Here is a 23,814-nt window from a genome sequence, read left to right on the forward strand (position 1 = left end):
ACTTCAAGCTCCTCCTGGACCCGGACATGCACCACGACAATATGTCCCTCCCAGCTTTTATAGTATCCCAATCCTCATTGACCCACACATAGCTCCGCTCGTTCGCTCCTGCTTGGAGTGGAATTTCCGAGAAGGCTTTCTGATAAAACCATGAGTAGCGGCCCTCCCGGCAGGTGTGAAGGATTTTAGGGGTAGACGTTCGCGAGAGAAGATGTCTAGCAGAGGCAAGAGTCCCAGGAGTAAAACAATACGCGCTGAAAGGTCTCGTACAAATTCGACGCGGACCGTGATATCAACCTCACGTTCATAGTCCAGCGACTGCTCCCAGACTTGTAGACGGAGCTCAGCCGGGAGGCGCGGAAATGGGTGGAAGGTGCGCTCCCCTTCAGCCATCGTGTTTGCTGGAATTTTCCGGAGCTTTTCTTGCCTGACAGACACAAAATCGTTAGCTCTTTGTTCAAGGTCTAGAGTAGAAGAAAAATGTTGAGTCCTTTCATGTTTGAATATTTTTACCGGCTTGGATCAAAAGCTCAGGAGAGGTGTAATCACGTTCAACAAATACCGGTACCAGATATGATGTATGGTGTTTGCTTTAGCGCCGCCTTGCGCTTGGAGAAGATGGTAAAGATGGGAGCCTCCGTTGCTACCCAGCCGAAGAAGTTGTAAAACGCGGAAGTTTGCCGTCAAAAGCTCGTAGGGATTGGTGGGAATCAGCACCGTCGACAGAAGGGCGACAAAACCTAACGCAGGAGCAAGGTCGGCTTAGGGACTAGAGGTGACCAGAACGAGAGGAGTGCCGTCTGAAGGCGCAAAGATAGATAACCACAGGTTCTGGAGATACTTCGCTCTTGAGTTGCAATTGAATGCGCGACGATGAACGGCAGGAAAGCCGGCGGGAGGTCGAGTGCGTGGGAACCTGCCCGACAAGAAAGTGATGTCGAGGAGAGAGTTGGCGACAGGGGCATTTCCAACTTGTCGCAATGCAGCCGGTCAGTCATTAACTCAAGAGGTAGGTACGTACCTGCAGAAAGTGAAGGTAGGAGGACCGAAAAACCGTGCCCTGAATGGATGCTGGACACTTCCATTGTTCTGTATAGGCTGCAAACACTTTGCGTATCTCGTGACTATGCTGAATTCATTAGGGCCGCTTCTTCCCAAACTCCAACGCCGAGGAGAGTTTCACTCATGCCCGCATCCGTTCCGGTTTCGGGCGCTCACCCGGTCCACTCGTCAACATCAATGGTGAGTGGTCATTGCACGGTTACCAGTTCGTTGACACCTCTATTCACGACATTCGTGTCCCTTGATGATTTGCGCCCAGATCTCAGACGCAGTAAGCAAATGGATGGTGAGAATTAACTTGGGACACAAGATGTCGAAGTGCTGAGATTTCTACTGTTCCACAACCAGAAAGACATGCATTGTATCCGTGAAACAAACGAAGAAGGAGGAGAAGTGGCTTTGATTCAGGAACCTATTTACTTGATTCCCAAGCAGAGAATGTACTAAGAACTGAACCGGTATATTACTCCAGGAGCCAAGTATTGCTGTGTCTGGTAGTCCAGTCACAGTGTTGTTGCCGTTCTTTTCCCTTACATACATTCCGTGAAGCCCAACCCTATTCCTGCGTTCCTTCTCTCAAGCTCCCTCAGCATTGTGGCTTTCTCCTCCCCCGTTTTGTCCCCCGAGATACCCCTTGAGAGCATACATAATGGGTAGCCATGGGTAGTTGCCGTCCTCTTCTTCCTCAGAAGTGAATTCGCTGTCACCGTCCTGGATTACAGCCAACAACTCCTCTCGGTGCGGCTCGAAGCGCTCTTCAGCTTCCCTAATCCAGTCAAACAAGGTGGTCATTTGATCATGGACTTTGTCGATCAATATGACATTCCTTTGGTCCAAGGGGCCATGGTAGAACATCCAATGGAAGGCGCAAAGGCCCAAGCTGGGCTCATTTGGGCAAACAATGTGAAGTTCTTCTAAGTTCTCAAAGAGCCCCAATGTCTCGGTGCCATCGACGGGAGTCTGCGGCTCCATCTTGAGCCGTTTGATAGATGTGGCAGCCATCTTCAGACTGAGAAGCTCCTGCGTTCCAATGTCGACGATGTCAAGATCGAGATTCAGCCTGTGACAAGGGCAGTATTCTGGGCTTGGAACAGTAGTTCAATTCAGCTGATAAACTACTTTGGTCTCGAAGGCCTTGTTGAATCCTTTCAAGCCTTTCCATCCAGGCTGGGGTTCCCGACCTTCTTATGCCAAAGCCTTCCTTCCTTCTGCTGGCCTGATCTGGGTCATGAGGCCATAAGGCATCTATCTAGCGGTGTGCACCGCTGTGCTTACATATGATCCTTCCCGAGTATCTTCCTCCAATATCCTTCCTTCCTATGACGCCGGCGTCGTCACGGGTACCGCCCTATCGCCGCCGGAGTGCCTTGGTTGGTTAGGGATCGTTCTTGTGATAGCAGGGTTTCCCTTCTTGGCCTGGCTAGCACAGCCCGATATGAGGGGCAGTGCAGCCGGCGTGCGTATTGTTGGCTGGAATACGCCAGGGATTATTGAGGGGATTCGGGTAGGTTGTGCTATTGGTCGAATAGACTCTCCGACCGAGTTGGCCTGGTTGCCTGAAGCATTTTGAAGGGTTCGAGAGGCTCAGCCGTGCGGCTCTGCGAGCCTCGTGCTGCTGAGTTAGGGTCGAGGTCGAATGTCCGTGTGACACAGCCAGACATATCGCCCCCAGCTTTCTTTGGGGACAAATGCAGGGATGCGTTCGACCTCGGAAAGGCACTGTCGGTTACGCCCCAAGATTACGCGACTCGCGGCAAACTTGTACCATTGCCGGTATGGGAGTGGATGAGAAGACACACTTGTACTCTTTTTGGCCGATAGAAGCATCTGTTAACGGGTTTCCGTACTCTCCCGTGAAAACTTGAACTGTGCGAGGCTCAGCGGAAAGCTCCCAGGTTCGAGCGCGCAGCTCCCAGGGAAATTAGGGGAAAAGATGGAAAGTGGTGGCCGCCATCGTCTAAGTCGTCATTTGTCGTTTCCGATTTGATGGTGGCTGTGGTTCCTAATAAACACACTATCGTCAGCAACTTGCGGGGACCGCATGAAGGAGATTTGGGATGTCGTTGGCACCTACCTGAACGTGAACTGAACCGTATGTACCGACCTCGAATGCGCCGCAGGTACGATCTTCTTTGTGGGTGGCCGTTGAGGTGGAAGTCAATAGTTTCTGTTTCTGTCGTGAAATTGATTTTTTGGGGAAGAGCCCCGCTGGGTGGAAGGCGTTGTGGTTGCGACTCGCAAGGGTCACTCGACGAGTACGGTCGTCCAGCAACAGGCAGCAGAGAGCTGTTAATGAGATAATCTACGCGCGAGGACGCAAGTTAGTTGGGATCCAAAATAAATGTGGTTAACTTCGCATAATCTGAGGCTGAGCTGAGGAAGTAGGGCGCATACGGTTTGCTTGAGAGCCCAAAGCTTCTCCTGGATTCGCAGAAAAATTGAGGACCGCCGATATGAGTATCGCACTGAGATGCTTCTAAAGACAGGAATGCTCCTTCCTGTCCTGACGATGAGCTTTGGGCGCTTCAAACCCCGCGATATGAAGGAGTGGCAGGAATGGGTTGGGTGGCGGGTGAGAGAAAGGAACGATAAAGGTTTGTTTTTTTTTTGGGGGGGGGGGGGGGGGGGGGGGGGGGGGGGGGGGGGGGGGGGGGGGGGTTTGACTCACTACCCAACGTGCGCACGCGGGGCTCTCTGGTGTAAGGCAGTTAGTATCGACTAGGCAGAATAGGAATGGCAACAAGTTAAGAAAGAGCGGCTGCAGAGGAGGGCGTGTTGGAAGGAGGTTCCGTCGTCATCGTTTGACTCGACTGCGGGCTACATTCCGAAGGGACGAGTGGCTGGAAAGATTAGACGTTGCACGTCAACAGACACAATTTGAAGACACCATTATATGTGTTCTGGGACGGATCTCTATTGCGTGGTAGCCATATATCGTACAGATAGGGGAACTAAACTGCCGATGTCCCCGTGGTGTCAAGGGAACTGTTCCCCTTTCTGGTACCTACACTTCTTGAAAGTTAACAACCGCCCCTAGCTCCTTAAACTTCCACTCTACGCGGTGTAAAACCTGGACAGAGTCCCCGTCGACTGAGAAAATTGACCCTGCCTCAATCGTTGTCTTCCATGTTTCGAGCAATCTCGGCGAAGCTCATGAGCTTGGGCAACATCGAGGCGATGTCCAGTCCAGCCAACATCTCAGAAACGGGGACCGGATCAGCATCTGCAAACTCTTCAAGTGCTTCCTGTTCCCTACGGTCGTATTCCTCCTCCAGTTCCTGCGCAGTGATTGTGCGACCATTTTCCGACTCGATCAACAGGATGTTTCTGTGATCGCACCTAAGCTGGAAAGGTGCAAAAGCCCAGTACCAGTCATTCAGGCCTTCTTCGTTGAAACAATCTATGTGAGCCTCTGCCAAGCTCTCAAACATGTGGAGCCAAGAAACATCGTCGTACTCAAACGTTCGGGCCCTATATTTGAGTCTCTTGATGGACTTGGCAATCGGTCGGTATCTTTTGAGCTCCTCCTGCCCAATGTCGATCATGTCGATGTCCAAATTCAGCCAGACGTAACGCTTCTCGCGGCCTTCTGGGACATCTTCAAACTCAGAAAATTCCTTTTGATACAATCCGAGATTGCGCGCTTCGCGGCAGGTGTGGAGTGTTGCTGGCACGGGCGTGGTTGAGACTAGGCGCCTGTGTGGTTCCCCGTCCTCAGCTTGTGTCTCTGAATCTTCCTCTGATCCATACGTAATGGTGTGGACTTCGACTGTTCGAGGCTCAACCGTCAGTTCCCAAATGCGAGCACGGAGCTCCCAAGGGAGAAAGGGGAAAAGATGGAAAGTCGTAGCCATTGTATAGTCGTGAATCGTCTTCTCCGGTTTGACAACAGCTGTAGATATCTGGTTAACACATCGTTGTTAGCACCTGCAAACGAGATGACGTGGAAGGATTAAAGGTCGCAGACGCGAACGGCTGTGGGGGCTTACTTATGTATAACGAGCCGAATGCAGGAGCCTACATGTACTGCAGCTGAGGCACAAGACAAGGAAGTTTTCCGTGCGTGCCGCTGACGCGGAGGTCAACGACTTCCTTTGGTAAACTGGTCTGGTGTTCCGAAACAAACTGGAGAAACGAAGGGACTGTCGCCGCGACTCGTATCGCTCCACAAAAACGTGCACGCAACAAGGCAGCGGAAGTAGAGCGTGGCGTGGCGTTGGTCAAGAGGTGAGGATGCTGGGAGACTTGTTTTTTTCCTGCGGAATGAGACCGAGACGAGCAAGAGCCGGTCGGCCGGGAGTATACGGCTTGTTCGAGGGACCGCAGCTTCCTCTGGATGCGCAGAGGCGGTAGAGGATATCTTAATCAGACGGAATTGTCCCCGAGCGCGAGATCGTGGCTCCAGGAGATCCAGTCCAAAGCTATTTGTGCTAGAAATCTGGACGTTGGAAAGGGTAAAGAGTGGAAACGGAAACCACGGGAGCTTAAAATACGGAAAGGAAGTGCGGGTGAATGGGAAGCCCGGGGGAGTGAATGGGTGCCATCAGATGCGCGGACTTCCAAGAATGGAAGATTCTAGGTGCGCGATGTGTTAAAGGTCCGATGAAAAGGCATCGGGGAAGTGAAGGTTCCAAAAGCTGTTGCTGAACCCAAGCCCATTCGCCAGACGTGCGCGGGGTCGCCTCAAGGCGGTCAATCTGGAAGTCAACCAGGCAGAAGTCAACCAGGCAGAAAAGATGGCAAGTGATTGGAAGTGAAGGAGGGAAGAGCGACTGTGAAAGGCGACATGCTAAAATGTTCGTTCTTGTCGTTTGACCACCCTGTGGGGTTCCTTTGTTGGGATGGGATGCCGTTCGACACTCGCAGTTTTCCCCATTTGCATTCAGACTATGTCACGGAACCCAAAAGCACAAAGGGTTCTTTCTTTTCGTTGGTTGGTTCACGACCTGATGCATTTTCCGTGGCTTATATCTGATCCATACGTGCGGTCTGCATTTCCATCAATGGAGCCTAACCTCGTCTTCAAGATGGTGATTCCGATGTTATATCATGTCACATTATATCATTTCGTCCAAAATCCCACTCGCGCAAGCTACCACGCCCCTAGCATCACATCATACATATCAGTATCTGCTCTGAGACAACATGGCCATTCTTCTCCCCCCCTCTCTCTCCCTCTCTCCCTATCTTTCTCCTCACCCCCTCTCCATCCAAACTCTCTCAGCTCTCAACTAAGTATGATAAACCCTCCACTCAACATCCCTCTCCCCTCCCCAAACCGTATTATTACACCTCGCCACTCCCCTCCCACCGACCTTCATCTTCTTAATCCACCTAACCGGTCCCCCCGGATAATCAGCAGTAACCTCCTCCCCATCCCACTCCAACATATAATTCACATTCCCGCCCGCCTCATAAAGAATTTCTCGATGACAATCCGCACATCCTCGGTTCTAAACAACAGCCACTGGTCCTTCGCCACGCCGCCGCCAGCGGAAATACTGAATGCGCAGCTCCCAAAAGTGGCGATGGTGCGCTTCGACCCCGCCATGAAGACCCAGTCCCCGCCGCCGTCCTTGCCGCCGGCGTGGTTGCACACTATTTGGATGCAGTCTTTCAGCAAAGGGGATCTGGAGGGGGAGGATTCGTCGATGAAGGTCTTGTATTGGGCGCACAATTTGCGGGGGCCGCCTCGCTTTTCTATTGTGGTGGTGGTTGGGTTTGTAGTAGTTGTGTTTGAGGGGGCAGAGGAGGCCACTGGAGGAGGGGAGAGGAGGGTGGTGGTGGTGGTATCTTCCCCTTCGGTGCTTGGGATAGGTGGTGTATGGTTGTGAGAGGAAGAATCGCCGCGGGGGGTTATTGCGGTGGTTTTGTTTATGTTTTCTGCGCGGACATTTGGGACAGGAGGGGAGATTATCTCCTTTTGAAGCCATCGTCCTTTTATGGACAGACAGCTGCATTACAAAAGAGTAATTTGAATCCCTATTCCATACTATCCATCAATCCATCCATTGGTATATTAATCATATGTACGTGCAGCAAGCAAAGAAGACAGATGATGTAAGGCACGTGCTAATGATCAAAAATTTTGAACAAGAAACGTTTGAAAGAAAAAACGTTTAGTGCTCAAGGAGGCGCAAGCTACCCTGGACGACAACGTTCTCGAGGATGGATCCGGGAGGAATTTCAATGGTCCCCTTTGGTGTTGGATATACGTGGATGGCGAGCGAGAGGCGGCGAAGAAGGAGAAGAAGTAGAGTCGACACGAGGATACTGGATATGCTGCGAAGCCGGATGCGTCACAGGGCTGGTTACCAAGTCAACGTTCGACTCCGCATTCTGGTCGCCGGCGGTGGCTGGGAGGGCTACGGCTGTAGAGGCGAAAGCCAGAAATCCGGTGAGGAAGGAGATGAAAGAGATGATGAGGTTGTAGGTCATCATGGTGACGAGAGCTACTCTTCAGCCGAGTGGCAGGTAGGAACCGGCAGTAGGTAATGGATGAATGAATACTGGAGTTTTGGCCGAGAAAAGCGACCTGATTGTATCGTGAAGCAATCCATGCTTGGGGTGATCATGATTCTATGTATGCCGACACTCCGAGTCCCTTGCCATTAACCATAGCATGGCTGCGAATACGAATGAGAGCCGTTTTCGAAGTCAGCATCATGTGTGCTCGGCAGAATGACCATATCGGTCTTTGAGGATGAGGAATTCCATGGCGATACTCTACATATTCCGAACAGGCATCGCTTTGATGTCGAACCAAAAGAAAACAAAGCTCCTTAGAAGCATAACCAGGAAGCTGGGAGCTGGGACCAGGGGAATCGGAGGCAAACACAGCACACCCCCGCAATTCACTCTTTGATAGCGGCACGAATAAGTGTTATTCAGGGATAACTGGAACGGCAGACCACTACACCATCTTTTGTTCATGAGATACCATGCATAGGGAGGAGTGAACAAAGTCATTTCCGTGGGGAATGTGTTTCGGTTCGTAAGTAATCATCCATTCTTTGTCTCTCCTTCCGCCAATATTGCCAAGCCTATCCCAAAAATCTTATATATACAGCAAGAATCGAAAAAAAAAAAAAAAAAAAAAAAAAAGGAAGAAGAGTCAGACTGACTGATGATACTCAACGCGCGATGGCTATAATGTTATGCTTGAAACAAAAGTCAGGAGATGTCGCACCTTCCAAGGTAAGCGACTCATAGGCCCAAAACACAGGCCAGCCCAAATATCCATGATAACAACCATTGCCAGTTAACCTCATTTACTCCTGACGCCACACTCTCCGGCTCAGAACTGGCCTCTGGACTTTGAATCCCTTTCTGAGTCTCATCACCCGACGTCTGTTACGACGACGCAAAAGTCCTCACGATCTTGATATCGTCGCCCTTGAGAGGTGGCTTCGCTTGGTCGACCAAGATGCCCTGGATCGTCTCCAACGCGCTCATCTGCTCTCCCAACCCGGCATCTCCATAGAACCCATCAACATACCACTTCCTTCCGCACATCGTTCCGGTTTGGCCACCCTGGCACCCCTGGGCAGCAGCCTTGGCGGAGGTGTGCAGCAACCGATCGACCGTGGGCTTGATGGAAGGGACCATCACCTTGGAGGCGTAGACGAACCGCGAGAAATACCCCTTGAAGGACTTCATGTCCGTGTTGCAAATGTCGATATGCTCGCAGGCGTGCTCGTACATGACGTCGGTGGAGTTCTTGACATCGCCGAAGGGGGTGAAGTAGTTTTGCGAGCTGTCGAGGAGTTTCTCGGTGCGATCGACCCATTTATCCTGGTCGGCGCCGGTGCTGATGTTAGCCATCACGGCGGCGCCGTACGTGTAAATGCCCTGGCTGTAGGAGAAGGATACCGTCGTGGCGGCGTTGATGTTGGAGCAGTTCTTTCCGGAGCTGGCACCGTCGAGGACCTGGTAGTGCTCGTTAATCATACCAGTTCCCTGGGTCCAATCCCACACCTTGTTTGCCCAGTCGACGTAGGTCTGGTTGCCGGTAATGCGAGCCAGACGTGCCGAGAGCTGGAAAAATCCGCCGTTGCTGACCGCGTTCTTGTAATCAAGACCGTTGGGGTTCGTTTCAAAGATTTGCCACCGAAGGCCACCGTTGCAGGTTGATGTATCCCATCGCGAGGCAAGTGATTGCCAGATGTTTTCGCCAAGTTCAAGGTATCCCGGGATTTCAGATCGGGGCTGAGGGAAGTTACGCTCGGCAGCCGCAAGAACGGCGAATCCCCAAAAGGCCTGGTCATCGTTTCCTTCTTGGCCGGCATGGGCCGGAGACATGTAGTCGAATTTGGGGCCGGCTTGAGCGAGAATGGCAGTTGCAATCTTCTTGTCGTAGGTATGATCGCCAGTGTAGTGCGAGTAGTCAAGCATGCTACCCATCATGGCACCACATTGCCACCAGTAGTAAGGGGCATCGAGATCAACAAATTGCTCGTCTGTGCCCTTGTAGAAGGACATGGTATTCTGGGCAATGGTCTTGGCGACACTTTGAACCGAAGCTGGGATCGTGTTAGTGTCCGGTGACGATGTGTAAGCTGACCAGGTATGCCGACTTACTAGTGCTGCTGATGTCCAGGGATTTGGGGATGCCGGCAGATATCAAAGAGATGGCCGCTGCCGCGGGCCGTACCGACTTGACGAATCTCATTGTGACGGCTTGGTGTATGTCGTCAAGTTCTTGTCAAAGGTTTTGATGTTTTGCTTAATCTTCCCCTTTGTGTCTTGTAGTTCCAATCCAGCACTTTTATCGTCCAGCGAGTGTTGAGTGTGATCAGGTGGTAAGAGAAGGAAGGCAAATGTGAGCTGCAGGTAATGACTCGTTGCCTTGTAGTGGCGTCAAGATGGACTGTGGATATTTGAAAAGGAAAGCAAATGAAGCACAGTCAAGGCTTCAAGTAAAAAAGGGACAAGGACGGAAGATGAAGGATCGGGCGAAGTGGTCAACACTATTGTTGGCGTCAAGCCTTATTGCAAGCAACCCCGATATTGAGGAAAGAAGAGGAAAAAGATGAAATGGGACAAAGACAATGGCACCAACAGCAAGTTGAATAGGACGCCGGACATGTTGGGCTGGGCCACCGTCGCCTTTATTAAGCAGACACCACCACAATAGGAGAGCGCCGTGTCAGTGGAGGAGTCCCACATGAAAACCCGGGGATAGGATGAAAGGGGCAGGCTGAGCTCCAGCCCATGCAGGCGACTGAGTCCAGCCTCAAGGATGTTCCAAGGGTGCCTCGGTGATCCGGACCCCACTCGATATGCAAGAAGGAGGGGGATCGGGGGACGGGGATGGGGGACATGGCAACGTCAATGGTCAATGGGGATTGTAGGCCAGAGGAAGGATGAACACTGCAGCGACTGGGGCTTGCATGGTGTGAATGTGAACATGGATAGAGCGAGGTATCAGATGGAAAAGAAAAGCACTAGGGGACGGGGAATTTGATGAACACCCGTCCTCTCTCGCTTCCCCTCGTAGTGCTGTGTCCTGCTTGTGTGTGCTCTGGGACCACTGGGTCCTGGTAATGGACAAACACATGTCCCGTCTTGATGGGAACGAAGATGGCCAATCGAGGAGTTCCAGATCATTGTGGATATGTATGCTTGCTTTACGCTACCTACCTTAGCTTGATGACGGGCGGAAAGGATGGGATGCGCGGCGTCGAAGGCGTTCCTTCATTCAGGTACCATCGTAAGCGGATTCGCTGAGTGCCCCGGATCTTTCTTGTTTTGGCCGTAGCTTTGTTTCGTTTCCCCAAACTTGCAGGCAACACCCTAGGTTTCGTGCTGCACCGCATGCTGGCGGGGATCAGCAAAAGATCTGTGTTTGGATGGACGGATGGGCGGCTGTTCGATGGCGGCGGTGGAAAAGGAAGGAGGGGGGCGAGGCGTTGGGTGGGTTGATTGTCGTATTGCCATAGTTGCCAGTGCTGACGGGACTGACGGGACTGACGACGGGAATTGTTCCAGTTCCATCGCAGACGGCTATCGATGATGGAACTGAATGTGTGAGGTTTCGCAGTTCTGGTGAGTGGTTGCCATTCATTGTGTCCCTTTCAGGTCCCTCTCCTTCTTTGTGAGATCAAACCCAGATGCCTGATCAAAAAGAAAGTGAAGTGCAATGAAGTCCGAGTCCACAAAGAACGTAAACCCCGCCAAGAAAAGGAATTGCGGTTATCGTTTGCCAGGCAGGGGCAGAGGGGGGTGATTTGCACCACCGAAAGCAGGAACAATGGAAGTTTGTGCAACTGTGCAGCTGTGCATGTGGCAGCCACAGGGGTTCCATTTTGACGCCCCGCTCCTTCTCTTTCTGGAGCGCCCGACAAAAGTGGGTCCTGAGGATCGGAGGTCATGATTGGCGGGGATCGTCAGGTCCCCTCCATCGACTCCATCAAGCCCACTGCCCAGAAATATGAAACACGAAAAGTGAAAATGGGCATTGATAGGCCGAGGATGCTCGAAGAATCCGACACTGGCGACAAGTCCATCTCTTTTCGCTTGTGAATCTAGGTCGACCTGGGCGCCGTCGTCAGCGGTTACCTTACCACTTGCCAACAGCTTCCATTGCCAACAGCCGCGCGACTGTTTTACTTACCCTAGACTTGGGGTGGTGGTGAGACTTTTTGCACCTATTTTGGTAGATTTGGTTACCGCTAGGACTGGCTGTGGCAGCGTTTGCGATTGCGGTTGCGATTGCGGTTAATGAACGACCTAACTAACCACCGTGTTTCGGTTCATCTGTTGGTTGGTTGATTGGTTGGTTGGTTAGGTTGGCGTCACTTTGGCTTTTGGTGATTGCTGGCTTAAGACATCTCTTGTGCCCTCGCTTCAGAGTTCTCTGCCGTCAGAAGAAACGAAGAATAGAGAGAGACGTTTCGCGGCGTCAAACGAAAAAGTACCGACTCGCTAATCATAATCACGAGCTGTCTCTGTTGTCCTTGCGGTTCTTGTCGGGTGCAGCTGAGCCAGTTGGGCCTGTTTGCTCACATGAACAGCTTGTGAAGATGTCACAGAGTTGAAAGATCGAATCGCCTCGAGATATAATATCAAACCGTGCTCGACCAGCTCACTCGTCGATCCCTCGCACACCCGTTTCGTGATCCCGACGGGAAGGTTTTGCGCTTCTGTCAAACCCAGATGCAGCCAGGCACCGTAGTCGTACATGCACACGGGAACAAAGATCCGAGTACCAAACCTGAGCTCATCTCTTGCCAGATAACAGTTCAGCCTTCATTTGATGAAACCATGATAAGACATGAAGAGTACAAGGTAAGCGGATCTTTAATGAACACTTGGGTGTCTGGGACGTGACCCAAAGTCGCTGTCACGAGGCTATCAACCACAACCTCAACTTCATCCGTAACAACAACCGACAGATCTCCTTCTATTCGATGCTTAATCCATTCCTTGCTACTTCCACTTTTTTGACAACGTCCTACACTCGGCCAACAGATTCGCGTCAGTACTCCCTCCTTCCCGCGATGTTCCATGCCAACCCAACCCTGAATGCCATATCCCAATGGGAAGTCCTGAAATTTGAACGAAGCGGTATATCCTCCAATCAATCCCCGTTCCAACGCCAGCGCCAATGCCAAAAACATAAAAAAAGTGCAAAGATAAAAAAAAAAAAGAAAAAAAAGAAGCGAAAACCTGACCCTCAATGCACTCAGTCTTCCAGACGCCTCAAACCATCAACATCCCTCCAACTACACCCGCAACAGCAACCCCCAAAAGAGCCATCCTCTCCGTCAAACCCGCAGCAGCGCCGTTCTTTGGCGCACCCGTGGGGGCGAACAGCCCTTCGCTTCCCAAAATGCTATCAGGATCTTCGCCAGTCGCCGACGCCACCGCCGTGCCGTCAATGTCCGTGGTGCCAACCAAGGGGCCGGGCGTAGCGAGCGTCAAGGCGGCCCAGGTAATGTTGGAGCTGCTGTAAGTACTTGTCCAAGTGGTTGACGCGGGCCCCGTGACGCCGTTCACGACGTAGCGCGAGCCAACTGAGGAGGTGCCGGCACAGACGGCGGAGGTGGTGCCATTGAAGCTGCAGTGCATCTCTTGTGAGCTGCCAGAGAGGACAGAGTGTCAGTCATTGCTTGGTAGGTAGGGGCTTGAAGGTAAGAATGGGGGAACAGAAACGTGATGAAGGGTAACGTGATAAACGAGGTTGACATACAATGTTGGCTCCGCTACTCCTGTGTACTTGAAGGACTTGGGGCCTTCTGTGAACACAAAGGGAGCATCGCCGGACATGGCGCAGTTTGGCTGTATTTCGGCGCAGAACATGGTATAGGCGGTCATGGATGCGTCCTGTATTGTAACAATGGCATGCATTAGAGCTGACGATCTAGAAGACGGTTGTGGGGATCGAAGCATGATGGACCGGGGCCGCGAAAAGTACGAGCGGAAACGTGAACCACAGATCCGAGAGAGCACCAAAAGAAACCTACACTGCTGACAATACTGCCCCTCAACTCCTCCAAGTCATGCGGCATAAACCCAGGAACCCAAACAGAGGCGGTTGTGGGCTCGGCAGCCGGCTTGACCAGAGATGTGATCACATCGGACCCGGATACAGAGGCGGGAGCGGAGTCGGAGGAGTATCCATGCTTGTGGTGATCGGCGGTAGTGGTACTAGTCGGAGTTGCGATATCCAACGGAGCTGCGGATGCTACTGCGGCCGATGCTGCGGTCGTCGCCGTGGTCAAGGTCTGGCCATTGACACCGAGGGGACCACCAACAAGTCCCGTGCCGACCGCACATAGCAATACAAGTTTCGCGGCTACTGTTGCCAGAGAAGGACCTCTTGCGACGACGGCGGCGACATTGTTCTGACTGTGACCCCGCGCTTGTTGTGTTGCTAGTTGTGCTGGTGATGCTGATAAGCCGGTGGCCATGCGTTGCATAGATGATAGGCGCATTCTCCTTTTTTGAGGTGTTCTTCTCTGTCTGTGCTCTGTGCTCTGTGCTCTGTGCTCTGTGCTGTGTGCTGTGTGCTGTGTGTTGTGCTGTGCTGACTGTGTCCCTTTTCCCTCTTTCCTATCTTGTTCACCGAGTCAAGCCGTGCGATCGCGAACTGGGTTGTTCTTCTCCTTCCAATGGTAGTACCGTCAACATTTCACAAGGAAAACAAACAATTTGAAGGAGGGGAAAATGGATGGGGAATGGCGATGACAAAAGATTAAAAAAAAAAAAAAAAGAGAGAAAAAAGGGAAAGGGGGGAATCCAGCATCCATCCAGGGAATTGGATTGCCCGCAAAACAGCCCGGAACCCGCTCGCGATCGCCATCCAAGCCCAACCAAGACTCGTCTATGGGTGCGCTGTTTAGCCTTGGCGTGCTTGGCGGAGCGGGTTGGATGCTCTGGGCGTCGCTGAACATACGCTGGACGGCAGTGACGGTTGCCGGGCGCCCGCTGCTGCAGCTGGCTTCTATTCTGCACTGCAGTGATATCACAACGGGAAGTTCCTTGGGGACCAGAAACCATGCCAAGGCTTTATATTTGCCCTTGACGTTTTCCATTCATTTTCGTTGCTCTTTTCTTTTCTTTTCTTTTTCTTTTTCTTTTTCTTCCTCTCAGGCTGAGGCTCTTTTTTGATTGCAATATCTCGGGAGCGTCGTCGAAATGCGGTGCCGGTTCGGGATTCCACACGGTCAGACTTTAACTCGCCAAGACGCTTGGTTCCTGTTGGTGATGAAACCCGCAAGTTGGGAAGGCGAACACGCGTTCTTTTCCCTATTAAAACTCTTGGGCCCAGCATCACGACACTGCGACAATGCCGAACATGCGGTGCGGTCAGGTCACGGTTGGATGCCGTTCAAGTTGTGCGACTTGGGATTCCGTCGCGCTCGGCAAGAGGAAGGATCTGCCCGGCCGTACCTGCCGTCGACTTCCGCTTGGCCTGCTTGGAAGGTGGAGCCTGATCAAATTACCACTGCTCGTTAATTTTGGAAGTCGTCAAGGTTTTTCTGGCTCTTTCTCTCCGAACCCATCCGCACTTGCCTCGGCGGTCTCATCGGAATGGTCGCCTGGCAATGGGAAGAGGAATTACTCAAGTTTTCACAAACGCTAGCAGGGCTTCGTCATTTCCAAGGTCTACCATTCGATTCCGACTCGCGTTCCTCCCAGGTCCATCTGTCGTTGAGTGTCTGGTCGCCGCCCCCGACTCGAACACCGACGTGGATGGCGTCCATCCCGTTCTGTATTCGGAATAGCGTCCTCCAGCCCTACCCGACCGGATCCGAGCCCGTTATAATTCCCCATCTGCCGGGACGACACTTCAGCTTTCCAGTTGTTACTGTCGCCTTCACTTCCACTTCCCATCATGAGTAATCATTCGAGTCTTTCTCACTTTGGAACTTCTTATCTCAGGAGCCATTTCAGCACCACACCGGCCATATGGCGGACATGGATGGGCCAGCATGCCGCCGCTTAAAGATACGGTACGGAGACCCTACTGAGACACTCCGCGATATCCGTTGAGGTAGCGGTCAGACATTCGCCAATCTTCCACCGGTCAGTTGACCGCGTTACCGGATATCAACACTCGATTGGCGCATATCCTTCTCGGGTTTATCGACGAGAGAAAAGCTGCCGAAGCACACTTTGATCATGGTTTTCGCTGGAGCAAGATGCCGCCACTTCACTCTCCAGTCACTGGTCGAGATGATCAGTAATCACGAATTCCTCGGCCCCGATGATCTTAGCGACGGAAATGGACAACATGGACCCCAGTTCCTGCGGCAAAATCTTGGTGTAACCTCATCAACAACCTCTCCGCAATCTTGGGCGAGGACGCAGCAATAAACCCACGAAACAAATATTCCCAGCTGAGGTAGCACGAAGACTGAACCACCTTTCGAACAACCCCGGGTCAACAGTCGGGAATGTGGAAGCTTCTACGCGAATCAACCCGAACGTCATTACATGACATGGCCACATGTTCTACTGGAGAGGGAACATTGCACTCTTGCGACTAAGCAGTCGGATGAATGTCGAATCAACAGGCATCCATTTCACCTTCGGTTTCACCGCTTACTTTGACATATCTGGGTGATGAAGAGTAATTCTTGTCGTCGTCGGCATATGCCATTATTCGTTCGGATCTCCAAACGCAATGTTGACATCTGGTACATGGATACTTATCCCTGGTCCCCCCATGACACGGCTTGGAAGTGAAAGTCCAAGCTCCATGTCCATGTGATCCTCTGGACGAGTGTCCAGCAACAATGCAGCACTTACCAGGCTCTATACGCAGAAACTCCAAGACAATGGAAGCCCGTTACAAAGTATGTATGTGCTATGTTAAGAGCAAACAATCGGTTAGGGGTTGACAAGCCGCCCAAAGCCACAAAGAAGCCAGGGGTCGCAGGACAGGTGCCAGCGAAGAAGTCTTTGTGTTTTCATGTTCATCTATTTCATATGCTTGCTCCTGACGTTTGATTTCCGCCCGAAACCAGAATCGGACATAAGAATGTATGGAGAGGCGAGAGGGAAAGTGGGAAAAGCACTCCAGTCACGACTCGAACATGGCTCAACAGGCAGACACTGTGCCTTTGATTGGCAGCCATCTTGTCAAAAGGATGGCAAAGGTATGATTTGAGCATGCCAAGGAACATGGATTTACTTTGTACCCTCGCCATCGTGATATCCTCTGCTCAGTCGCAGCTGGACACTCAGTGCCCGCGCTCTCTCACAATGGCCAGGATAGAGATAGAGGCATCTCCACTATTGACTACCCAAATTCCTTTCGCCAACTTCCAGCTACGTCTCTCATAGCTAATTTTACAGGCCGATCACGATGCGACTCCCACAGAACCTCGTCATAATATGCGCTTCCTTGGCGGCTGGGCTTATTTCTCCAGCCTTAGCAGCACAATCATCATCCTCCACCGCAGCCGGAGGAGCACCGATTTACCTCCCTGACCCAGTTCCAGTAACATATTCATCTGCTTTTACGTCTTCGCCATCTCTATCCTCCTCGTCCTCCACTGTCTCGTCCCGCCCCTCCTCGGCCATATCAGCGTCTTCTCCTTCTTCATCCTTGGCGTCCCCTCCCTCGGCACTTTCTACCTCCCCCCTCTCTAGCTCCGCAGAATCCACTCTGGCCATAGCCGGTCCCCCGATACCAGTGCTCAAGACAGTACCCGTCAACCTCGTCGTTCCCACCCTGACGTCCCGACTTGTCAAAACGGGCAGCGCCTCTGGTACCTCAGCAAGTTTTCTAGGGTCCATCATCAGCACATACGCTCCAGGCGTTACAAACTACCATGTTGCGTGCCCAGATAGCGTGAAGCCTACTGAATGTGGTATACATAGCGGGATGAAAATATGGTCAGGGCCCGGAACCTTGAAAATTCATTTCACTATCGAGCAAGAAGGGACTCAACCATTTTGGTATGTTGCTGCTGCTGCTGCTGTTGTTGTTGTTGTTGTTGTTGTTGTTGTTGTTGTTGTTGTTGTTGTTGTTGTTGTTGTTGTTGTTGTTGTTGTTGTTGTTGTTGTTGTTGTTGTTGTTGTTGTTGTTGTTGTTGTTGTTGTTGTTGTTGTTGTTGTTGTTGTTGTTGCTCCTGGCCCATTGATTCTGCAGGATCAAAACTGCTGCCGACACGATACTAATGGACAAGCATGTAACAAACAGGTCATTGCGTCAATATTGCACTCTCACCTCGCCATACTACACATGCACCACGATTTTACTAGGTACAACCAGTCTCACAACCTTTCCCTTTTCTGTCCTCTGGGAGAAGGAGTTCCCAGTCGGAATAACTGGTGGCCTCGAGAAACTCGCTCCTGGCGGTGGCATAACCGCCGCCCTCATCAACACCGCCACTAATAGTACCGAGACCCCCTTCCTCGACGGCTTCGGGACGGCACTCAGTCTTACCACCATCAACCTCTCCACGAGGCCAACAGTCATGCCACTGCATTTCCCTATCGTAACCAAAGACGCCAAGGACAAGGACATCCACTGGGGCGCCTCACTCGCCTATGTGAGCTCTGACGTCCAGTACTCTGATGTATCTGCTTACATAGTAAACTGCATCGAGCCCAAGAAGGCCGTCCTCAAGGAGTGCGGGTCGTTCTTTTATGGCGGGATAACTGTGAAGACGGGGCCGACGTATTACGGGTACGGTTTTATGTATGCGATTGATAGCGATATGTACGTATTTCTTCCTTCTCTCCTCCCTATTTTCATAACCATTTTCCTTTTCCCACCTTATTCTTCACTCGATTTCCTTCCCCTCCCACTTCCCCCCTTCCCCCCTTTCCTCCTTCCTTCTTTCCTCTCTCTCTTTCTCGCCCCTCTCCTGCCCCCTTTAGCTTCAGGTCCAACCCCGACCCCCATTCAGACCACTCACTAACATCCCCTTTCCCCCCTTTCCTTCCCCCAAACAGGCACACAAAAGAATGCCACTGCATCCACCCTCTCTCCCCCGGCGAATTGAAAAACGGCAAAGACGACATAGGCGTCTGCACCTCCATCTGGGGCCCCACCGGCGCTCCAACGACCAAAGTCTCGACGAGGGTGACGAGCATCAGCGCTAGCTTGGCAAATACCACCCCTGTGACGGTCACGTCGGGGGTGTGGGTGGGACCGATAGAGACGGCGGAGACAAAGGAGGGTGGTGCGGCTGGTCGGCTGGATCCTCCTGGAAGAGGGATGGGGATGGGGATGGGACTGGGAGGGGATGTTGGGGCGGTGTTGATGGCTGTGGTGGTGGGGGGCTTGGTTGGGGTTTTGGGTGTGGTCTTGTAGTTGTGGGCGTGGGCGTGAGGTGTGGAAGTATGGGGAGTGGATGATGCATATCCGTGGATGGAGGAGGCGCTAGGAAAGGCGTTGGAATTTCATAGGGTTGGAAGCGGTAATGAAAGGGGTGAAGACTGAGGAGATGATATAATGAAGGTCAAAAGCAGGTGAATAGGGCGTGAAAATGCCAATTGACAGTAGACAACGAAGCGCGGGCAGTGGACAGTGGACAGTGATAAACTGCAAGGGTATCATATTCCACGCACCATCTAAACAACAACGCAAAAGCACTACAAATCACAACATTCTCATCATGATCATGAACATCATCCTCGATCTCCCCTACCACCCCCTCCCCCACCACCCCCTCCCCCACCACCACCAAATGATCCTCCCCCAAAAGAACCTCCTCCAGCCCCAGCCCCAAATGACCCAAATCTACCTCCTCCAGCTCCCCCAGCCCCAGCTCCACCACCATACGATCCGAACCTAGATCCAGCTCCTCCACCCCCAGCCCCAGCCCCATAAGACCCTCCACCCCCAAGTGATCCAAACCTTGACCCACCCCCAACCCCAACCCCAGCACCCCCAGCCCCTCCTCCAAAAGATCCGAATCGACTTATAGATCCCGAAGCCCCAAATGACATGGACGTAGACGCAGACACAGACGCAGGCATGGAGGCAGCCCCCATTCCAAAGCCAGCAGCAGTTACTCCTCCTCCTCCTTCTCCTCCTCCAGTCCCCGCACCCGCAGCAGCCGTGGTATTATCCCCATTCCCATTATCACCACCATCACCTCCCCCGCCCGGTCCATCGCCATTATCGTTGAAATTGCTATTCGCCGTCATGTCATCGTAGTTCATGCTGGAATCTGCTCGATCCGGACGCCACCGTCCCTATTGCGATTGCGAGGGACCTGCTCCTCCGCCGGGAGTGGTGGTGCCTGTGGGGCCTCCTGTAGCTCCTGGGGCGCCGGGGGTGGTGCTCCCTGGGTACCGTTGTTGGGAGGAAGAGAGGGGGTGGGGATTTGTTGCTGGTGCTGTTGTTGTTGGTGCTGTTGGTGGTATTGGTGAAGGAGGATGTCTTCGCGGCCGTCGAGCCAGGAGGTACAGTTTATGCAGCGGATTGACTATACACCCGGTTAGTTGTGTTTGGTAGTTGGGTAGGTAATGGGGAGGGGGTAAAGAGGAGGAAAGGGCGAAGGGGAAGAGAAAGGAGGTTGAGGGGAGAATAAAGGGTAGGGGGAAAAGATGTAGAGGGCCGATATCGGAGCTAAGGGAAGATGGGAGATGTAAGGGAAGAGAAGGGAAGGTATGTAAGGGGATGGAAGGTAATGAATGGTAAAGTAGGGGTGAAGAAGGACGGAAAATGGGAGACTCACGTTAATATTCACAAACTTGCAACAATACTGACACCGAATAGTCTTCTTGATGATGGGGTCCTTCGACATGAACTGGTAGATGGAAGCGATGCTGTAAAGCGAGAAGCCAACGCCCATGAAGTTGAGGAGGCGGTTCATGAAGAAACTACCTTCTGTCAGTATCTCTCCCTTCCAAATAACTTAGAAGCGATGGGGTGACATACCCATAAGCCATAACAACAGCACCATCCGCCTGCGCCTGTTTCAGGGTGTTATATCCTTCCTCAGGATGATTAGCTCCGGACCGGAGCACCGCGAACTTTTCTTCCAAGTTCTTGTTCAGTGGGAGAAGCACCGAGATGGGCGGGAGGACAATGTCGGAAACAAAAGAGGTGACGAGGGCTGTGAACATTGTTGCTAGGCTGTTTGTTTGTCACATATCAGCTTCCATTCTCGCTTTTGACAGGAGTTGCTAGGAGAAAGGGCTGTGCTCACATCAAACCAAAAGCGATCTCGAGCACATTTCCCTGAAATGCGAAATCGATAAAGTCTTCCCAGAGACGCACTACCCTCCGCCGGTTACGGTTGAGGAGGTCATCTTCTTCCTCGTCGCGGTCGTAGACCTGAGTGTCTTCTAGTCTTGGCATGGTGGTTGTGAGATTGTGTGATGTGGTGGAGAGGGTGGATATGGTGGTGCAATCCGATATCCGACGAGCCGAAGAGAAATGACGAATGTGACGACAGCAGTCAAGCTTGAACAACACAAAAGAGAGTAGAGGAAACCACTTCAAATTGAAGATGAAAGATGAGATGATTCCGTCTTATTCTTCTTTGAAGAAGCCGGGCGGGGGAATCGGAGTAGTAAGTGACGAGGAGATAAAGTATGGAGACGGGCCGCAGGCACGCCATGTCCCAAAGCGGTATAGACAGACCCGACGTCACTGAATGGCACACACGGCGCGCCGGGGCCAGGTCCCTCTCCTCACAAGGCCGTTGGGCGGGCACAATCTTTTGACGATGCCACCATTCACCACTAGAACCAACGAGACCAGCCAACGAATCTTGCATTTGCGCTTGTTTCACGCTACCATCAAATCAAATTGGCGGGTTTACTTTTTAATGGTTGGCCGATCTGGTTACCATTCATTCCATTGTCACAACTCACCTGTCTCTTGGGCTTTCTTATCACCGCCGCCAAAACCGCCGCTATCGTAGGACAAGTCGTTTGGGTTTGGGTCGCAATTGAGTGAGGGGAACCTCAAAGAGCTCGCAGGAAGCTAGTAGTTGGGAATGGAGTCAGATAAATCCACTTTGGTAGGTTTGGGTATGCACGACGACAAGGTGCAAGTAGATCAAGTGGATATTAGCTGGGGATCAGTAGGCGGTCTTGCAGATCAAATCACCAACGACTCCAAAAGTGAAGAGACAACGCAGCAAACGCAGCAAGCCGGATCCTAGACATCTTCAACCCCCATGCTTGAATCCCCACGAGGCTTTTTGGCGATATGCGAAGCTAAGAGATGTCAACAACCGGGTCGTTTCTAGCTTGATAAGTCCGAAACCAAGTGCGGGCGATCGGGACGGGTCGTCATCGGAGAAAACTACACACGCGGCTGCGGCGCGAGAGCGGCTTCATGCCTCTGGGCCTGCATTGAATCGCATGTAAAAGCACCTTGAAGCAAATGCGGAACGGAAAGTGGTCCAAATGTCATGTCATTGTCTTCATAACCAAAAACAAAAAAAGAAGCGCCAAAGCTATCAATACATACAGGTAGGGTATGCGAGAGTGGTATATGCTAGCCAACAAATCAGGCACCTCTAGAGAACCCCTAAATCAGAAAAAAACACGCCACATGCGATAACATTTTTAGAGCTTGGAAGAGACGGTGATGAGGGAGTTGCCCTTGCGGATAACGGCAACAGCGTCGTTGACGAACTCGTCAACGATCGCCTTGGCGTTCTTCTTCTCGTTGCACACGGAGGCGCACTGGCCCATGAGGAAGGGCTGGAAGTGGTCGAGGAGGTCATCAACATCGACCTCGTCGCTGCCGTTGTCGGCCTTGTAGGCATCCTTCATAGCCTTGGGGATCTCGGCAGCGCCGGACATGAGCTTGTCGATATCGGACTCGTAGGGGAGCTTGCCCTTGGAGGTGAGCTCCTTGATCTCCTGAGCGCGCTCCGTCTCCCAGTTCTCAATGTAGGGGTTCTTGCGGACACGGAGGGGGCGGCCGGTGAAGATGAGGGTGCGGATGGTGTCGGAGAAGCCGGCAGTGCGGACAGCCTCCTTGTGGGCCTCGGAGGCACCGGCCTCCTCGGAGAGGACGAAGCGGGTACCAACCCAGACGGCGGAAGCGCCCATCATGAGGGCGGAGGCGAGAAGGGGACCGCTGTGGATACCACCGGCAGCGACAACGAGAACCTCCTTCTTGGTGAGGGGAGAGATGGCACCCTTGCAGGCCTCAACGACGGCGGGGATGAGAATAGTGGTGGCGATGTCACCGGTGTGACCACCACCCTCACCACCCTGAGCGCAGATGATATCGACACCGAGGTCGAGGCACTTCTTGACGTGCTTGGGGTGGCCGATCATGTTCATGTAGACGATGCCGTTGGCGTGGAGCTTGTCGACGACGTGCTTGGGGGGAACACCGACGGCGGAGACGAAGAGCTTGGCACCGGACTCGATGATGATGTCGACGAGCTCGTTGAGCTTGCCCTTGGTGTAATCGTAGCTGCGCGCGGGGAACCCTGGTTAGCTGTTGTTCGCCAAGAAATGCGACTGTAGAAGTGGTTCAGAAAGGAACTTACTTGGTCTTGCGGGCGTTACCACCGACCTGGGGAAGGAGGAGATCGACACCGAAGGGAGCGTTCTTGTCGGTAAGATGGGACTTGAGCTCCTCGATCTGGTCGCGAAGCATGTCGGGAGTGTAGTTGATGCCACCGAGGACACCGAGACCACCGGCGTTGGTAACAGCAGCAGCCAGCTTGGGGCCGGCGGCGACGTTCATACCAGCCAAGAAGATGGGGTGGTTGATCTTGAAAAGATCGGTGATGGGAGTGCGGATCTGCTCTGTTGTCGTGGCATTGTTGTTAGTCTCTGTGCTCTCAGTTGTCATTGCGCCCGTGATGCGCCTTGGAGACGGAGATGTCGATGGACAGATGCGACTTACGAGGAGAGGCCATTTTGAAGGATGTGGTGTGTGCTAACAACTAAAAAACAGTGGTATCACTTGCAAGAAGAAAAAGATGAAGACGCAAGGGAAAGAGCAAAAAGACTCGAGAAGACAAAGGGCGGACTGGTGATGTTTTGAATGGGAGTCGGAAGAGGAGGTCAGGTGGAAGGAAATCCGGGGATCTTGAATGTCGACCTGGGGCGACGTTGCGAGGAGGCGTCGTTGGCCAGACATGTGCCGAGGTTCCCTGTCATGGGGAGCGCTAGTCCGTTTCCAGGCACTATTACAGCGTCTGGGGTGCGGTGACAGCGGGGCCGTCGTGCGGAGGTGTGCGACCTGTACCGAGGCACCGTCTACCGTTTTCCTGTACAGTCAATTGGGATGCCGATATGACAATGGCTCGGATCTCTTAAGTGATGTTCAAAACACTCCAAGATGATGGATGGACGGGT

General features: G+C 52.5%; 9 protein-coding genes across 9 annotated transcripts; 1 reads left to right on the forward strand and 8 right to left on the reverse strand.

Annotated features, from left to right (window-relative positions):
- Positions 1 to 185: 185 nt before the first annotated feature.
- Positions 186 to 393, reverse strand: SMAC4_01653 (uncharacterized protein; the record flags this gene model as incomplete). Its single annotated transcript, XM_003348581.1, has 2 exons — positions 186 to 215; positions 271 to 393. 2 exons carry the CDS (start codon positions 391 to 393, stop codon positions 186 to 188), a joined length of 153 nt encoding a protein of 50 aa, XP_003348629.1.
- Positions 394 to 1,638: 1,245 nt separating this feature from the next.
- SMAC4_01652 (uncharacterized protein) lies at positions 1,639 to 2,064 on the reverse strand (the record flags this gene model as incomplete). The annotated part of the gene is made up of 1 exon (XM_003348580.1): positions 1,639 to 2,064. One exon carries the CDS (start codon positions 2,062 to 2,064, stop codon positions 1,639 to 1,641), a length of 426 nt encoding a protein of 141 aa, XP_003348628.1.
- A 2,108-nt stretch (positions 2,065 to 4,172) lies between these two features.
- SMAC4_01654 (uncharacterized protein) lies at positions 4,173 to 4,916 on the reverse strand (the record flags this gene model as incomplete). The annotated part of the gene is made up of 1 exon (XM_003348582.1): positions 4,173 to 4,916. The coding sequence occupies one exon, from the start codon at positions 4,914 to 4,916 to the stop codon at positions 4,173 to 4,175; it is 744 nt and encodes a 247-aa protein (XP_003348630.1).
- Positions 4,917 to 5,739: 823 nt separating this feature from the next.
- On the reverse strand, positions 5,740 to 7,503 carry SMAC4_01655 (uncharacterized protein; the record flags this gene model as incomplete). Its single annotated transcript, XM_003348583.2, has 2 exons — positions 5,740 to 6,999; positions 7,278 to 7,503. 2 exons carry the CDS (start codon positions 7,501 to 7,503, stop codon positions 6,458 to 6,460), a joined length of 768 nt encoding a protein of 255 aa, XP_003348631.1. The 3' UTR covers positions 5,740 to 6,457.
- A 637-nt stretch (positions 7,504 to 8,140) lies between these two features.
- Positions 8,141 to 11,256, reverse strand: SMAC4_01656 (uncharacterized protein). The gene is made up of 2 exons (XM_003348584.2): positions 9,643 to 11,256; positions 8,141 to 9,584 (listed from the first exon to the last, which is right to left on the reverse strand). Exons 1-2 carry the CDS (start codon positions 9,731 to 9,733, stop codon positions 8,416 to 8,418), a joined length of 1,260 nt encoding a protein of 419 aa, XP_003348632.1. The 5' UTR covers positions 9,734 to 11,256; the 3' UTR covers positions 8,141 to 8,415.
- A 1,036-nt stretch (positions 11,257 to 12,292) lies between these two features.
- Positions 12,293 to 14,249, reverse strand: SMAC4_01657 (uncharacterized protein). Its single transcript, XM_003348585.2, has 3 exons — positions 13,530 to 14,249; positions 13,256 to 13,389; positions 12,293 to 13,144 (listed from the first exon to the last, which is right to left on the reverse strand). Exons 1-3 carry the CDS (start codon positions 13,998 to 14,000, stop codon positions 12,766 to 12,768), a joined length of 984 nt encoding a protein of 327 aa, XP_003348633.1. The 5' UTR covers positions 14,001 to 14,249; the 3' UTR covers positions 12,293 to 12,765.
- A 3,447-nt stretch (positions 14,250 to 17,696) lies between these two features.
- SMAC4_01658 (uncharacterized protein) lies at positions 17,697 to 18,838 on the forward strand (the record flags this gene model as incomplete). Its single annotated transcript, XM_003348586.1, has 2 exons — positions 17,697 to 18,241; positions 18,478 to 18,838. The coding sequence occupies 2 exons, from the start codon at positions 17,697 to 17,699 to the stop codon at positions 18,836 to 18,838; spliced, it is 906 nt and encodes a 301-aa protein (XP_003348634.1).
- A 574-nt stretch (positions 18,839 to 19,412) lies between these two features.
- Positions 19,413 to 21,040, reverse strand: SMAC4_01660 (uncharacterized protein). Its single transcript, XM_003348588.2, has 4 exons — positions 20,685 to 21,040; positions 20,414 to 20,611; positions 20,211 to 20,355; positions 19,413 to 19,958 (listed from the first exon to the last, which is right to left on the reverse strand). Exons 1-4 carry the CDS (start codon positions 20,834 to 20,836, stop codon positions 19,689 to 19,691), a joined length of 765 nt encoding a protein of 254 aa, XP_003348636.1. The 5' UTR covers positions 20,837 to 21,040; the 3' UTR covers positions 19,413 to 19,688.
- Positions 21,041 to 21,888: 848 nt separating this feature from the next.
- On the reverse strand, positions 21,889 to 23,813 carry SMAC4_01661 (uncharacterized protein). The gene is made up of 3 exons (XM_066089627.1): positions 23,360 to 23,813; positions 22,998 to 23,259; positions 21,889 to 22,921 (listed from the first exon to the last, which is right to left on the reverse strand). The coding sequence occupies exons 1-3, from the start codon at positions 23,370 to 23,372 to the stop codon at positions 22,057 to 22,059; spliced, it is 1,140 nt and encodes a 379-aa protein (XP_065946389.1). The 5' UTR covers positions 23,373 to 23,813; the 3' UTR covers positions 21,889 to 22,056.
- Between the last annotated feature and the right edge of the window lies 1 nt (position 23,814).

Source organism: Sordaria macrospora, chromosome 3 (assembly GCF_033870435.1).
Source record: "Sordaria macrospora chromosome 3, complete sequence".
Lineage (NCBI taxonomy): Eukaryota > Fungi > Ascomycota > Sordariomycetes > Sordariales > Sordariaceae > Sordaria > Sordaria macrospora.